The 16,888-nt window shown below is 40.8% G+C and overlaps 1 protein-coding gene across 1 annotated transcript; it reads right to left on the reverse strand.

Moving 5' to 3' along the window:
* Positions 1-1,446: 1,446 nt before the first annotated feature.
* On the reverse strand, positions 1,447-15,082 carry taf5l (TAF5-like RNA polymerase II, p300/CBP-associated factor (PCAF)-associated factor). The gene is made up of 5 exons (XM_022223194.2): positions 14,839-15,082; positions 14,184-14,325; positions 6,407-6,511; positions 5,431-6,191; positions 1,447-3,937 (listed from the first exon to the last, which is right to left on the reverse strand). Exons 2-5 carry the CDS (start codon positions 14,320-14,322, stop codon positions 3,140-3,142), a joined length of 1,803 nt encoding a protein of 600 aa, XP_022078886.1. The 5' UTR covers positions 14,323-14,325; positions 14,839-15,082; the 3' UTR covers positions 1,447-3,139.
* Between the last annotated feature and the right edge of the window lie 1,806 nt (positions 15,083-16,888).

Genomic DNA, 16,888 nt, shown 5'->3' on the forward strand with positions numbered 1-16,888 from the left:
CCAAATCTAAAAAAAAAAAAACTTAGGAGACAAGAATGTTTGGAAATATGTTTTAAAATATCAAGTCAGTCTTGAGTTCCCCCTAAAATGCATTTTCTCTTGTCCCACCACCCTGATGACCAAATAGAGTCTCAAATAAAACAGTTAAAATGACATTTAAATCTCCTTCTTTTCATATTATTTTTTCATCGATGTCTCTTGTAATAGTGGCAAAAAAATGTAATCAACATAATATTTTAAATAATTATTATGCATGGAACGTGTGTCCCACAACTTATTAGCAGAGCCTTTCTAGCTGGTAGAAGAAGAAAACAGTGGATCACATGAAACGCTGGAATTAACATCAACCAGTTTTCAAAAGAATGGGTAGAGCAAAGCTATGTCCTCTCTTCAATTTTTCGTATTTTCATAACATTGTCAGCCTTGACTGAATGCCTCACTCTACCTCATGCAGTCCTGTTATGCATACTTTCAGAATAAGACCAATTCTTTTTACTTTTTTCTTGATTTTTTCCATCGAAAAAGCTAGCATTAGCATGGATTAGCATCCTTGTTACTGTGATTAGAGTACAGCTAGCAAACAAAAAACAAAACATGGAATAAAAATGGTACCACTGATGTGTAAGCTGAGCCAATCGAGCCTTTGATAGTTTATTACCTATTACTGATGAATATGGAGCAGAAAATTGTAAAAGAGAAGGTTCATTTTTCAACAATTTTGAAGCCCAAATGATCTTCAGTTCTGGAATGACCCCCATGCCTTTCCCATGTTCTTCTCTCAGCTGTATTCCTAACAGGTGAACATGGTTACAGGTTGACTGAACTGCGTCGACCACCAGACTGTCACGTGAACACTGCTTCAGCAGACTAAAGGAAGCCTGAGCTTCATACAAGGAATGCTCAGTCGATAATCTGCTCCCATTTGAAATCCTCCAATTTTCTACTTACATGAAAATACAGTAGATTCAGAATTATAGATGCATTAATGTCTACATCTTTATATTTGATTATTCATGCAGCTGCCATATGCTTCAGCATTCTGCTGATTGAACTGTATGGTCATTATGGATGATGTTTGCAGTGCTGCAGTTTCTTAGTGTGGTCAGCACATCACAGTGTTATATACTTACTTTCATTTCAGTGGAGTGAAAAGTGTATCATTTGCTTGTAAATGCTGTGGAGTAAAGGCACAAAAACAGAAACTAGAAAGTCCAAAAGAACAAGCGCCTCAGAGTTGTAGGGTGTGCAATCAGACAGAGGGTGGAGGGGAAGACTGCTGGCTTGATCCTTGCAGGGAGCATTATTTGCTGTCTTTGCTGCTGGAATGATGCAAATTTCCCCTCCGTGTGGTTAGTGAAGGTTTATCCTATCTTATGTTTAACGTTTGCTTTCGTGGTACGCATTATACATGCAACAAAATAATAAAAGTACAAACAGAAGCATTAATTCAAATAAATTCTTTTATTTATTTCTGTTTTAGGGCTACAGGAGGGAACAAAAGTTTACTGGCAAACATAAAGGACAATGTCCAGGCTGAATTTATGAATGAAATGTAAAAAAAAAAAAAAAGTTTTCTGTATGAAAACAAACCAAAAACAAATCAGCTTTTGGGTTTGTATTTTTTAGCCCTCATTAACCACAAACTGGACGAGAACTTTGGTAGCCCAAAACTACAAAAATACAGTATATTTACACTTTTTAAGCATTGCACAGTTACAAACAGAATAGTGCGAAAAATGCAGCCTTCGATTTTTACAAACGTCCTCAATAAGACTACATACACTGTTCCTCATCCTGCAGTAGGCCGACAGACCAACAGCTTCCACTGCTGCTGTGAGGAGAAACAACCACTTGGTTTTCTGTCGTTTAACGTCCACACGGTCACTCAGTGTTTGTGTTTGACCCTCGTCACCCTTTCAGAAGTCCAACTCGATGGGTACCAGTGAACATGAGACACTGTTTATGTCTGAAAGGCCTGCAAATAGACAATATTCAATACGGATTCATTGTTTTGTCAATAAATGACAGCAAATAGTGAAAACTGCCTGTTTCAATTCTCCCTTCCATTCCTGCCAACCATGTCACACGCTCACACAGCCACGTTTTGAGATCACAGCTAGAAACAGCAAACATTTGACTCTTGTTTACTTACAAAATTGCTAAAATGATTCTGAGAAGAGTTTCCCTTTCCTTTTCTGTCAATCCACTGACCGATAAACGTACTCATCACTGCAGCTGTTACTCACAGATAAAAGCAGCCACGTTTTAAATCCAACATTTGTATCATCCATGGTAGTGCATGAAAGGTGAGTCAGGGCTTTAAATCAAGAGAACATTTTATCCATGAGAATCAAACCCAGCTGCCTGCAGTGGCTGCTGTCTGCACACACTTCAGAGGCAGGAGTGGACGTTAATGGCTGAAAACACATTTCACTGAATGTTACTGTGCCTCCAGTCTTTATGCTAGTCTGTAAAATATGTCTGTAGTATTGGATTCACAGCGACCAAACTGATATCCATCTTGTTCTTTGACTCCAAACAAGAGCACGTGCTTCTCAAAGTATCAGACTGTTATTGCAATAGTTAGAATAATTAGCAGGAAAACGAGGTGCAACTCAAGAACACAGCAGAAATAGTTCCTACGCTCTGTACACCAGGAACCCATGTACATCACAATGCTAATCAGTGCTAAAGTCGCTCAAATTTCCACAAACTGACGGACGTCAGACATTTTTATCTTTTGGTATTCACGCAGGTCAGGATCATTTTCGGTGCAAGTTTTTTTGTAATCCATAATTAACAATATTCTCCTATAATTAGCAGAAAATTTTACACATTTAAATAATCAGGTACAAGAGAAACTGAGGAGTTCTGCAATACTGACATGTAGTCAACACTCTGGTAATATTAGAATTTGGTAATATTATTAATAATCTATAAATGAATATCGAAGCCAGTTTTTGAGGAATGAGACTTTAAGAAAAAAAATGTCTTGCTTCTTCTTCTGAGCCAAAAACTAATGAGGAAAACTCAAGTCGAATTGTTGGGGGTGTGGTTTAGCCTCTCAGAGTCTGCCTGGTGAACAGAACTTTAAACCAACATCTGGACTCATTCAAACACAAACACCAATCAGCCGTGGCTACTGCTCCGTCTTCTCCTGTGCGGTTCCGGTCACCAGCAGAAGGTTACAGGCCATGAACTGGACGTTGAGCACATTGCTGGTGTTTCCAGTGTACAGTCCCACTAGTTCGCTGGACGAGCCGTCGGCCGGCGTCCCGCTGTGGGAGTTGCGGATGTCCCACACCCGCACCGAGTTGTCCATAGATGACGATGCCACCAGGCTGCTGTCCGGGCTGAAGGACAGGCTGGTGACGCTGTCTGTGTGTCCCCGCAGGTCTTTGAACAGAGTCCCTGATGCCAAGTCCCACAGCTTCACCCGCTGGTCCTCGCCAGCGGATGCCAAGTACTTCCCATTAGGAGAGAAAGCAAGCGACAGCACCGGGCCGCGGTGGCCGGTGAAGAGGCGGACAGACGCCCCCTGCTGTGTGCTCCACAGCCGCACAGTCTTGTCTGTGGAGCCGGTGGCCAGGTAGTTGGAGTTTGGGTGGAATTTGATGCAGTCGACGTCGGAGAGATGCCCAGCGTACAGCCGCAGCGGGTATGTACGGGAGAACGTCCACAGGCGGGCGGTGCGGTCGTGGGAGCTGCTGGCGAAATAAAGGCTGCAGGGGCTAACATCCACATCCCACACGGGGTAGGCGTGGCCCTGGTACAGCGCCGTGTTGGTGAAGCTGCCCAGGTCCCAGTAGCGGATTGTTGTGTCCTCAGAGCAGGACAGCAGGCCGGAGCTGTCTGTCAGGAAGGCAGTGCGAAACACCGGGCCGCTGTGACCTCGCAGCGTCTTTATCTCACTGCCGGAGCTGTCCTCTTCATCCACCTGAAGAGACACCACAGAAAAAGTGACATATATGAAATAAACCATTTAAAATAGATTAGAATTTCTAGTTACAGAGTTACCAATTCATCAGTTGTTTCTTTTTAATTTATTGTTTAAGTTATCCACGTCAGAAATCCAGAAAGACTTCCTCAAATGTCTTTTGCCCAACAAGCGGTATAAAATCCAAAGCTGTTCAGTTCAGTAGAAACCATATCAGAGTAAGAAAATCAAATAATCTAAAATAGAAAACCTTTTATTCACAAACGATGACTCATAGTGATTGATTAGTTATCAGACTGACAAATTAAGTGATTGTCTAATTATTTACCTTTTTTAATCAAACCAATCATTTACAGTTTCACAGGCAAAGTTACTTTCTGCTTCTCTATAAAATTTTTATATAACAACTGGAAACACTGCTGTTGCTCCAACTAAACACGGCCTACTATGATATTACTTCTCCATATTGATGGCTGTAAAATCTTCAGTAATCAGTGTAATTAAAATCCTTGCTTTAATAAATAAATTCTGTTTGTAAAGAACCATTACAGTATTTCTATTCTATTCAACGTACTTGTATATCTATAAGTATGTTAAAACATCTGGTCACTTTATTTATAAATGATCTACTTTAATAGAACAAACAAAATGATAGAGGAAAGGTTCCTGAAGAGTTGCTACTTTTTGCTAGCCTAGCCGCACTAGACAACCCACGGCAACAAATTTAATTCTCTGCCAGGGAGGGTCTAGTTACCCTCCATTAGGCTCGAGGCTGGATTCTCCTAAAACTGGCCGGACCAATCACCATGAAGTGTAGAGTCAGAAGGCGGGCATAACGAAGTGACGACAGAGGCGTGACGATTCTGATAGAAACAACCAGCGCACAATAAACAGTTATCTTTCGACTGGGCTTTGGCCACAGTCCTTAAAGATTTGAAGCTAAAATTCAACTTGAAAGATAAACAAAGGACGGCACTGAGGTGTTTCATTGAGAAGAAAGACGTATTTAGACTTATGCCGACGGGATATGGCAAATCCTTAATATACCAGTTGGCTCCACGGCTCCGCTGGTTGGGAAGCTAATGGGACTTAGCCACAATCCGCCGGTGCTCTCGGAACCACGTCAGCCTATTCGTTGCGCTGATTGGTTGTATACCTACCCAATTGCTGCAGAGGGATTTGATAGACAACCTTTTAGCCCGCGTCCCTCCCTGTCGAGCTTCCCTAGACCCTTGTGCCGTCAGAAACATGGGTGTAGCATGGCTAGGCTAACTTTTTGCTGCAAATTCAACACTTTTGAATGTCTCCGATGAAAACAGTTGACTGGAAAATCTCACCCTGGTCTCTGAAAGCTGAAAAAGTGTGATGATTGTTATCTCCATTTACTGATATTGTATAGATAAAGTGACAGTAAAAAAACACTCCGAGAAAGAAATACAACAATAACCTAACATGCTATGCGAGCATTAAGAACCAAAGCAGGGTCTACTCACATCCTCCTCCAGTACGTCACAGGCCAGGTGGATATGCGACACATCCGCCTGATGAGGTTTGGCCTTCAGCTTTCTGGCTCGGAGGCTCCACAGCTTCACCGTGGAGCTGTCGAAGCCAGCGGCCAGCAGCCGACTGTCAGCCGAGACCTCAGCGGTGTTCAGCATCTGCTCTGTGTGGTGGAAGGCGTAAAAACAGACGGTGGTGAGCGAGGGGGGGCCCTCACGGACTTTCTTGATGCTGTCCTGCAGAGCCTCCAGTGCTGCTTCACTTTGTGGGATCCCCGCAGGGACCTCCACCCCCTCCCCACCCTCTGCTCCGTCCACTCCCGCCCAGGATGAGGTGGAGTTTGGGGCAGCTGTTGCACCGCCGGCAGCTCCATACAGCTGGTAGTCTGTGCGCCTCGAAGCGGTGACCTCCACCTGCAGGTGAGTGCTGAGGGCCCTGCAGAGGGCGCTGTTGTCATCACTCTGCAGGTAGCGCAGCAGGTAGCTGTGGGCCGGCTCCGTCAGGTGAACCACGTACTTATGCTCCAGGAAAGCACTCAGCTTGGGATTGGTTGTAATGTCCTGAGCAGTGAGAACATGGCGGAGCTGCTCTACAGTGGCACGCTGCTCGCTGTCCTGAAGAAAGGCACCATGGAAACGACCGTAAAAGCCATCCACCGCCCCCTTCAGGCCACAGCGCACCATGTCCAGGTGGAGGTAGACGAAGAGTGGATACAGGATGCTGCTCACCTCTTTTGCCCAGGATATTTCTGTTTCTATTTAGGGAAAATAAAAAGTATTCTGAGGGCTTTTTCACCAAACAACATCACATTCCAAACAGGACGAGTGAGGCTGATCTATGGAGATGTTTTTCTAAAACAAATTACAGCAGAATTTTGAATTGTTAACCGTTGCCAATGTCTAAGCACAACATACAGACATGTAAATCAACACTCATCTACAGTTGTGAAATGCAGTGTGGATGTCAAACCTGAGAGAAAAGAGCGCAGCCTGGAGTACTGAGTCTCATACTGCTGTGGATCTGACTGGCAGGGTGCTGCAGAGACGACGTTGGCACATCCTGACTCTGTTTGCACTGCTCAGAGAGAGAGTGAAAAGGTAAGAACAATTAGAAATATATCAATGGAGGTAAGACATTATTTATGCAGCATGACACCTTTCAGATTGTCAAATACAATATACAGCAAAAGTAATCAACTAAATAGCCTCTCAGTGATGACATGATGAGATATGATATGATGAGCCCCATGGGTACAAAAGGTGTTGGTGAGATGACATTTACAAATATTCCAAAATACAGGCTGACAAGATGACGTCCAGGCTGCAGAAACTTGGCAGAATAACAATCCAAGGCACACTGTTAAAATCATAAAGCTGCTAAAGAAGAAAAGTGAAAACTATAACATGGACATGTCGCCTCAGTTAATTCCAACAGAACACTTTTAGAGTACATCAATTACAGTGGTAGAGCAACACAACCCTTCCAGGAAAGAGCAGCTGAAGCACATGTTTTTAGTCAGATGGGACAGACTCCAGCCCCCCATGACCCTACAGTGGATAAAACAGTGTATAGATAATGGACGGTATGGTATCACACATCAGATTTGTTTGCAGTAAAGTAACATTATTAGATTTGCTTGCAGTAAACATTGTACAGCAGCGGTCCCCAACCTTTTCTGTGCCACAGACCGGTTTAATGTCAGACAATATTTTCACGGACTGGCTTTTAAAGTGTGGCGGATAAATACAACAAAATAAAATGATACGACCAGATAGAAAGATAGACAGACGTCAGATAGAAAATTGACACCCAGGTCACTTTTCTATTACAGACCTGCCAACCTTGGTGAAATATTTTGCGTACCACTTAATCTCGCACACGCAAACACGCACGCACGCACGCACGCACACAGCTCGCGCTCATGTCGATACGAAAAAAACTCTCGGTGCTTATTTCCCCGATATGACATCGTATTTTCAACGTGAAAGTAACGTTATTAACAGTACATATTTTCCAAAAGACACACACACACAAACACACACACACCATTTTACCATTTTAACCGCCAGCTGCTGCGGGTGGAGGCACGGGGAACGGGGAGAGAGGCGGAGGGAGGCAGAGGACAGGAGAGAGCGGGCCAACAAGGGTTCTGCAGACTCGTTATTCTGCGCTACTCTATGATGATTGGTTGAAATTGCACCACTACACTGCTGCATCGTGTTGTCAGGCATGAGTATTGCACGTCCACATTTCTAACAGCACTCACAGATATCTGCAGTTTTTTGAGTAGTTTAATGAGGCGGAGCGTACCAGCGTATTTTCAAATTGCATACCTGCTACACAAAATGCGTACAGGTTGGCAGGTCTGCTATTATAGAATTCTGACCCCCCCCCAATGGAAAAGTGACCCACCCCCAATTATTCTGTAAAAAATATTTAAACACATGAAAATTATGAAATGAAATGTATTTATTTCGAACATGAAATTAACAGACAGCTAATGCAGCTTATACAAAATAAAACCGCAGCTAAAACAAGGCATCACATAAATTTACAAATCATACATGTTCGAAAGGGAGTGGGAAGAAGACAAAACTTATTTAATCCCACCCCGAATAAGGTTACTTTATTAACAATTTATTTCTATATAGCCAAAAATTGAATGGCAATAATATACAGCTATCCCACACACCACACACATCATTAAATAAATATTAAATCATTGGGCCAATTACTCCTACTGATTTATTTGTTCTTTATACTTTCCAAAAACTTTTTGTTTATATCTCTGTTTAAACTGGACAATATTAAGGCTTTGCTTCAGTTCTGTATCCAGATTATTCCACAATCTCGACCCCTTAACTGTGACACTAAAGCCTTTCCTCGTCGTCCTATATTTTAGAATAATAAAATTTAATTCCTTGCGTAATCTATGGCAACATGTTCGATCTTGAAATTTATTATGTAAATTGTTAGGTAATAGTTTTTTTCTAGCTAGGAATAAAAATTGAGCCAGTTGAAATTCCACAATATCATACATTTTTAGAAGTGTGGATTTTAGGAATAATGGGTTTGTGTGTTCCAGAAAGTGGGCCTTGTGGATTAAACGAACAGCTCTTTTTTGTAGTACGAGTAATGGTTTTAATGTACTCATATACGTGCTTCCCCACATTATAACACCGTTATTTAAATAAGGAGAAATCAGAGAACAAAATAGTAAATGAAGGGATTTGCTATTTAAAAAATGCTTCACTTTGGCCATAATTGAAATACTTCTCGATATTTTAATCGAGATATGTTTTACATGCTGTTTCCACGTAATTCTATCATCAATTATGACTCCAAGGAATTTTGTCTCATGCACTCTCTCTATATCTGTACCATCAATCTGAATTGTATCGTGAGCATTAAAGCTACTATTACCAAATATCATTACTTTACTTTTATTTACATTTAGTGATAATTGATTTTGCTTGAACCATTTGCTAATTTTTTCAACTTCCAATGTGATTTTCTGCAACAATTGCTGTAAATTATCTCGATGCAAAAACATTTTTATCATCAGCAAATAAAATAAATCTCAGGAATTGAGATGTTTTACAAATATCATTAATAAAGAGATTAAAAAGTTTAGGACTCAGTACTGAACCTTGTGGAAGGCCACAGTGACCAACTTCAAGACAGTTTGACTGATGTTCACCCATTTGTAGGCATCGTTTTGGTTTTTTTTAAATAACTGCTAATCCACTGTAAAGCAACTCCTCTAATATCATACTGTTCAAGTTTTCTAATTAACGTTGTGTGATTAACTGTGTCAAAGGCTTTACATTAATTAAATAATATTATTGTGTTTTACAAATACATTATATTTTTCAATATTGCAATAATAATTATATATAATATATAAGATTATAGGAAAAATCATGAGGGACAATACTTTATAGCATATAAGAGAGACTGGATGAAAACTTTACAACACATTATTGAAAATAATGATTTTATTAGTGGGGGTCAATATTCTATAGCATGGAAAAGTGACCTAGGTCACAACACATAAGTAATATAAACACAAGTTTAAATACTTTATTCAACTTACCCTGGCTACTTCTGGACTGTTGAGAAAAGCACATATGCTGTCAAATTCACTGGATTCCATTCTACTGAAGCTGATCGGCTGATAACTCTTGGTATGTACTCATGGATATCAGGTGGATATCTGACACTTGACATGTTCATGGCCCTTTATATAATTGAGTTAATTCACACCTCATGTGAAACACCTATGAGGTGTGATCAGAGAAAAACACCTTCAGCCTTTAGGATAATCTACTCACAACCTCACAATAGGCAAAGATTAACTCAATCGATTACCTATGATTAACACCTCCTTCTTTCTAATTCAAATTCCCTGTGATGTAGTGTTGTCATATTTGCAGATTTTCAAATTAATATGGATTAATCTATACTTCTATCACATACATACATACACACGTGGACAAAATTGTTGGTACCCCTCAGTTAAAGAAGGAAAAACCCACAATTCTCACTGAAATCACTTGAAACTCACAAAAGTAACAATAAATAAAAATGTATTGAAAATTAAATAATCAAAATCAGCCATCACTTTTGAATTGTTGATTAACATAATTATTTAAAAAAACAAACTAATGAAATAGGGCTGGACAAAAATGATGGTACCCATAACTTAATATTTTGTTGCACAACCTTTTGAGGCAATCACTGCAATTAAACGATTTCTGTATTTGTCAATGAGCGTTCTGCAGCTGTCAACAGGTATTTTGGCCCACTCCTCATGAGCAAACAGCTCCAGTTGTCTCAGGTTTGATGGGTGTCTTCTCCAAATGGCATGTTTCAGCTCCTTCCACATATGTTCAATGGGATTCAGATCTGGGCTCATAGAAGGCCACTTTAGAATAGTCCAACGCTTTTCTCTCAGCCATTCTTGGGTGTTTTTGGCTGTGTGTTTTGGATCGTTGTCCTGTTGGAAGACCCATGACCTGCGACTGAGACCAAGCTTTCTGACACTAGGCAGCACATTTCTCTCCAGAATGCCTTGATAGTCTTCAGATTTCATCGTACCTTGCACACTTTCAAGACACCCACGACGAATGGTGCGATCTGACACTGATGTACCTTGGCCTTGGAGTTCACCTTTAATTTCTTTGGAGGTTGCTCTGGGCTCTTTGGATACAATTCCAACGATCCGTCTCTTCAATTTGTCATCAATTTTCCTCTTGCGGCCACGTCCAGGGAGGTTGGCTACTGTCCCGTGGGTCTTGAACTTCTGAATAATATGAGCCACTGTTGTCACAGGAACTTCAAGCTGTTTAGAGATGGTCTTATAGCCTTTACCTTTAAGATGTTTGTCTATAATTTTTTTTCGGATGTCCTGGGACAATTCTCTCCTTCGCTTTCTGTTGTCCATGTTCAGTGTGGTACACACCTTTTCACCAAACAGCAGGGTGACTACTTGTCTCCCTTTAAATAGGCAGACTGACTGATTATGAGTTTGGAAACACCTGTGATGTCAATTAAATGACACACCTGAGTTAATCATGTCACTCTGGTCAAATAGTTTTCAATCTTTTATAGAGGTACCATCATTTTTGTCCAGGCCTGTTTCATTAGTTTGTTTTTTTAAATAATTATGTTAATCAACAATTCAAAAGTAATGGCTGTTTTTGATTATTTAATTTTCAATAAATTTTTATTTATTGTTACTTTTGTGAGTTTCAAGTGATTTCAGTGAGAATTGTGGGTTTTTCCTTCTTTAACTGAGGGGTACCAACAATTTTGTCCACGAGTGTACATATAGAAATGTAGTTTGTAGAATGTTCATTAACATATGTAAATTATAGGCTATGATGGTGAAAAGATGTTTTTTCTAGTAAGTAAGTATAGCAGAAAAATTTTATTAGCAAAATTTAAAATTTTCATATAGGGGGTCACAATTCTATGGGGCGGGTCAGTTTTCTACACTAGAAAAGTGGCCCGCAGGTCAGAATTCTATATAGAAAAGTGACCCGGGGGTCAGATTTCTATATGACACCGGCATAAAAACTGGTATTTTCTAAACATAATAATTAACGTGAATCCACTGTGTATGCAACTTTATTAGCAGCCTCCTCGTGACATTGCGCCAACATCATAACGTGAGTAACGGCCTCCAAGCCCCACACTCTCTGTTTGTAATGGTAAAGGTTAAACATGCCTTCAACATAAAATACACCACAAGAACACATATAAAGTGCATGACAAATACAACTCCCCATAACGTTGAATCAGTGGGAGCCCTGAGCTTGTTTCTCAGCAATAAGACGGTCCCATCGAGGGGTAATGGGAGACAATGACACCCGAAGTGTGTTGCTTATGTCCAGTCTGCTCCGTAATTTTGTTTTGGTTGCTGTCACTGCAGAAAATCCTGCTTCACACAGATAGGACGTCGGAAATGGCAACAGGGTTTTCAGTGCTGCTGTGGCGATCTCAGGGTATTCTGTCATGACTTTAATAGAGAACACCGGCAGAGTTGTTGTCTCAAACATACTTTCAAGGCCGTCGTCATTTGCGATCTCCAGCAGTTGATCTTCTTCTTGCACAGACACACTGGATTCCCCTGGTTTGTTGGCAAATGGGTCATGGATCCATTCCTTGGTAAATCGCGGGTCTTTTGTGGTTGGGAAGTAGCGCTTGAACTCTTTTAAAAGCAAAGACAGGTGATCATGCACCAGCTGGGAGAATGAAGGCTTCGGCTCAGTCTCTTCCAAAATCCCCGCTAATGTGTGAAAAATGTCAAATGTACCTCTGTTCACACGCCATCCCCACAACTCCAGTTTGGCTTTAAATGCAGCTACTTTATCTGCCAACTTGAAGACAGTTGTCATTTTCCCCTGAAGTGACAGATTGAGTTCATTAAGCAGATTGAATATGTCACACAAGTAAGTGAGTTTTGTAACCCATTCCTCATCACTGGAATGTGCAGCAAGCGGTGACTTTTTTTTCTGAGAGAAATCTTTGCAGCGGCTCTCGTAATTCAAACACTCTGGCCAGCGATCTCCCTCGGGATAACCATCTTATTTCTGTGTATAAGAGAAGGTGTCTGTGCTCCGCGTCCATCACCTCACAAAGCAGCCTGAACAAGCGTGAGTTAAGGGCGTGTGCTTTGATGTGGTTAATAACTTTGACTAAATCATCCAATACGCTTTTAAGTTCCAGTGGCAATTTTCTGCTAGCCAGCATTTCCCTGTGAATGACACAATGCACAGACTCACATTCAGGTGCAACTTTCTTAATCCGAGCAGTTAAACCAGACAGCTGTCCGGTCATGGCAGCAGCTCCGCCTGTGCATATGCCAACACACAATGACCATTTCAGTTTTCTTGATATATAGTCATCCAGCGACTTCAACAGTTCTGCGGCTGTGGTTCTGATTGGCAACGATAGTGCACATAACAGGTCCTCGTGCACATCCTCCTGATAAACATATCGCACATAAACAAGAAGTATTGCTTTATTGTCAATATCTGTTGACTCTTCAACCTGGAGTGCGTACCACAGTGATGTATTAATCCTCTCCAGCAACTGTGTCTCAATGTTCTCTGCCATTTCCCCAATGCGCCGAGTAATGGTGCTAGCTGAAAGAGGCACTTGTGCTATCTTTTTAACCGCAGCCTCTCCTAGAATTTCACGGCAAATGTCTTTAGTAGCGGGAAGGATCAATTCTTCACCAATAGTGAACGGCTTCTTAAGAAGATGCTCTCAATGCACTCGAATTTGTTGATGTGGTGGCTCTCAGTAATTGCTTCTTTTGTCCTTCTTGTTCACGTTTTTTTCTTTCAAAATACTCCAAAGGCTTGTCTTTTAATGCAGAATGCTTGGTCCCCAAGTGACGAAGCAGTTTTGAAGGCTTCATCGCCTCATTAAAGAGCCGGTCGCCGCATATTATTCAGAGCGGGCTCGGTGCATGAGAACAACCTGTTGCAATCAATCCATATTTCAAGTAGGATTCCTGGTATTGTCTGTTAAAAGCAGCTCTGCTTTTCTTTGAAGTCGTAGGCTGTTCTTCTGTGTCCTCACTGGCTCTTTTACCCTACGCAAAGAAACTTTCTAAAGACGTTTGTTTTTTGTTCATTTTGCTAGCTTAGGCCTGAGCCCTTTAAGTAGGTAGTGGATGTAGGGAAGACATGTGACCGAGGCAAGCATCTTGACACGTATCAAGAGTGAGTCATAGACAGACGTGGCAGAGAGAATTAATTTTAATTTTAAAAAATAAAACATCGCTCAGAATCAGATAATAAATAACACGGAAACAATGTAAGTTATGCATTCTTTCTGTGCGGCCCGGTACCAATTGACCCATAAACCGGTACGGGTCCGCGGCCCAGGGGTTGGGGACCACTGTTGTACAGTACAGCCTGTGTTAAGCGTGAGTGGTGGAGTACCATGACTGAATACAAAGAGAAACCCCACAAAAGGATCCCCAAGTTGTGTATAGATAATGGGATGGATTTTAATGGAATGCATTAAAATGCAAATCGCATATTAATTTATCTTGTTGCTTGAAATCATTTTGAAACACATCATAACCTGGTATGTGGTTCATTTTTACCTCTGTTGTCCGAGTAATTATTGCCTCTGAACTGTCTGGTTGTGCATAGATCGTGCTATCCTGTTAATTTTGCTGCAGCACATATTATTCTTGCCACACCAAATCTTGATCTTTACTCACCTGTGAGGCTGGCAGCCATCTCTTCAGCTGACTGGAAGAGCTTGGCTCCTTTCAGGGAGCTTTCAGTGTCCACATACTGCCTCCTCTTCAGGTACTGAGACACCACATACTGGATCTGCTCAGTGCGAGCCCGCTTCATGACCTGACAACCACAAGCCAAACAGTGTCACAGTGAGGAGAAGACACCTGCGCATCACATTCTCTCTCATCCGGCAACCGGAAGCACAAGCTGTTCAAATCTGACCGTTTTCCAGTTGGCAAGGACTGTAAAGTACAGTACATTCTGTTGCTGTCCTTAAACTCCGATCCATCATCCTCATGGCTAAATAAACCCTCCAGAACACAGCATCCTCCAGAAGCTAACCTACCTACTCACCTAGCAAAGTAGCGCTAACGTGTTTACTGCCGCGAAAACCATTCCTAACGCCCAAACTAATGCTGTAAATGTGAGTGTCAGTTAGCCTGGAAGTTCGAAACAATTGGAGTCTTAAACAAATCTAGTGCAAAGCTGTCAAGTTTCCACATTAGAGGAGGAGGTTACATGCACCTAGCTAACCGGCTAACTTAGCACTGGTAGCTGTGGGCCTGGTGGCTTCAAACTTTTAGCGGGATTAACTCAGTTCCATGGTTCCGACGGATGAAAAACGGTACTCACTGCATATCGTGCTGTTCCTGTCCGTCCTCAGTTACTGTATCCAAGCTGATGGAGTTTCAATACATCTCAGTAACCTGCTGAAACAACGGTATTGCCTGTCTTTGCCGCTCCATCGTGGTTGTCCGCCCCCCAGTCAGCCTCCATCAAATTATGCTAGGCTAACCAGCTAGCTCGCCGCTCGCATCTTTGATCGGTAGGAGCTATCGTTGATCAGCTGTTTCTGTCTGGCTTCGGTTACTGTTATGGTTACCATGGGCTGAATCCCAAACCGCCCCCTACACACTACCCCTCCGTTAAAGGAAAATGGCAATAATGACTCACTTGAAAGTAAAATAGGCAAATGGGAGTTTACTAAATTTAAAATTAGACAATTTTCTATTCAATTTGGCAAAGAACTTAATAAGAAGAAAAGGGACAATGAAAGTAGAATACTTAGGGATATAACTCTGATTTGTAATAGACCAGCCTTGAGTCCTGAGGAAAAGATGAAGTTAATAGAATTGCAAACTAAATTGGATGATCTTTATCTTGACAGGGCTCAGGGTGCGTTTATCAGGTCGAGGGCAAAATGGATTGAGGCAGGAGAAAAGAACTCTTCTTATTTTAGTAATTTGGAAAAAAGTAGACAAACGAGAAACTCTATCTCAAGTCTGATTATCAATGGAGTGGAAAACAAAGATATTAAGAGTATAGAAAAGGAAGTTTTCGCCTTTTACTCTGATCTCTATTCCTCACATTATTCCTTAGAGGATGCTGATGTTTTTTTTGACAAGATTAAGAACTCTATCCCTCATATTGAAGTGTCCTTTAAAGAGTTATGTGAGTCAGATTTAAGAATTGAAGAGTTAGATGTTGTTATTCCCAAGATGGCTTTAAACAAATCCCCAGGGTCAGATGGACTCACAACAAATTTTTATCGATGCTTTTGGAAGGAAATCAGAATTTTGTTGTTTGATGCACTCAAGGAATGTATAGATAAAAAAGAGCTGATGCCTACTATGAAACAAGGTTTGATCACCTTAATACCTAAACCTGGCAAAGACAAAAGGATATTGGACAATCTTAGACCAATCACGCTGCTAAATATAGACTACAAAATTTTTTCAGGGGCTATTGCTGCTCGGCTTAAAGTAGGTATATCTGAAATAATTAGCGAGACTCAATCTGGTTTTTTAAAAGGCCAATCAATTCACAATAATATTAGACTTATATGGGATTTGCTCGACTATAGTCATGTTGTTCATGAAAAGGGATTCATTTTGTTTTTAGACTTTTACAAAGCTTTTGATTCCGTGGAACATTCCTTTATTTTAAAAACTTTAGAGCATTTTGGCTTTGGTAATAAATTTATAGATGTTATTGGAATACTGTATAATGGGATTAATAGCTCGGTAAGTTTAGGTCATGGTACATCTCCCAGGTTTGACATTAAGAGAGGCATTTGACAGGGTTGTGGGAGTTCACCATTATTGTTCATAATGGTTGCTGAAATGTTATCTATTTTAATTAAAACCAGTAGGGTTAGGGGGTTGAAGGTATTGGAGAAAGAAATTGTGATAAGTCAGCTAGCAGATGACACAACTTTATTTCTGGAGAAGGTTGATCAAGTTTCACTGGCTCTGCAATCTATTGACTTTTTTTCAAAGGCCTCTGGTTTACAACTCAATTTGAGAAAATGTGAGATTCTAACGTTACATGATTGCCAATTACAATCTGTGTGTAATATAGAAGTGAAAAAGAAAGTCAAATACCTAGGAATTATTATCTCCAAGGACAAAATGTTGACTGAAAAACGAAATATCTGTGATACAGTGGACAAATGTAAATCTATGTTAAATAGATGGCTTCAAAGAGATGTTTCCATTTTTGGAAGGGTGTTATTAACAAAAATGGATAGTCTGTCTAGAGTCATCTACCCTGCCTTCTCTTTACCAATTTCGAAGAAAATGATCAAAATGATAAATACTTTAAACTTTAGATTTATATGGAGAAACAGATGTCAATACATAAGGAAAAATGATATGGTCAAAGTGTATGAAGATGGGGGTAT

The sequence above is a fragment of the Acanthochromis polyacanthus genome, chromosome 3, assembly GCF_021347895.1.
Source record: "Acanthochromis polyacanthus isolate Apoly-LR-REF ecotype Palm Island chromosome 3, KAUST_Apoly_ChrSc, whole genome shotgun sequence".
In the NCBI taxonomy this organism is placed as follows: Eukaryota; Metazoa; Chordata; class Actinopteri; family Pomacentridae; genus Acanthochromis; species Acanthochromis polyacanthus.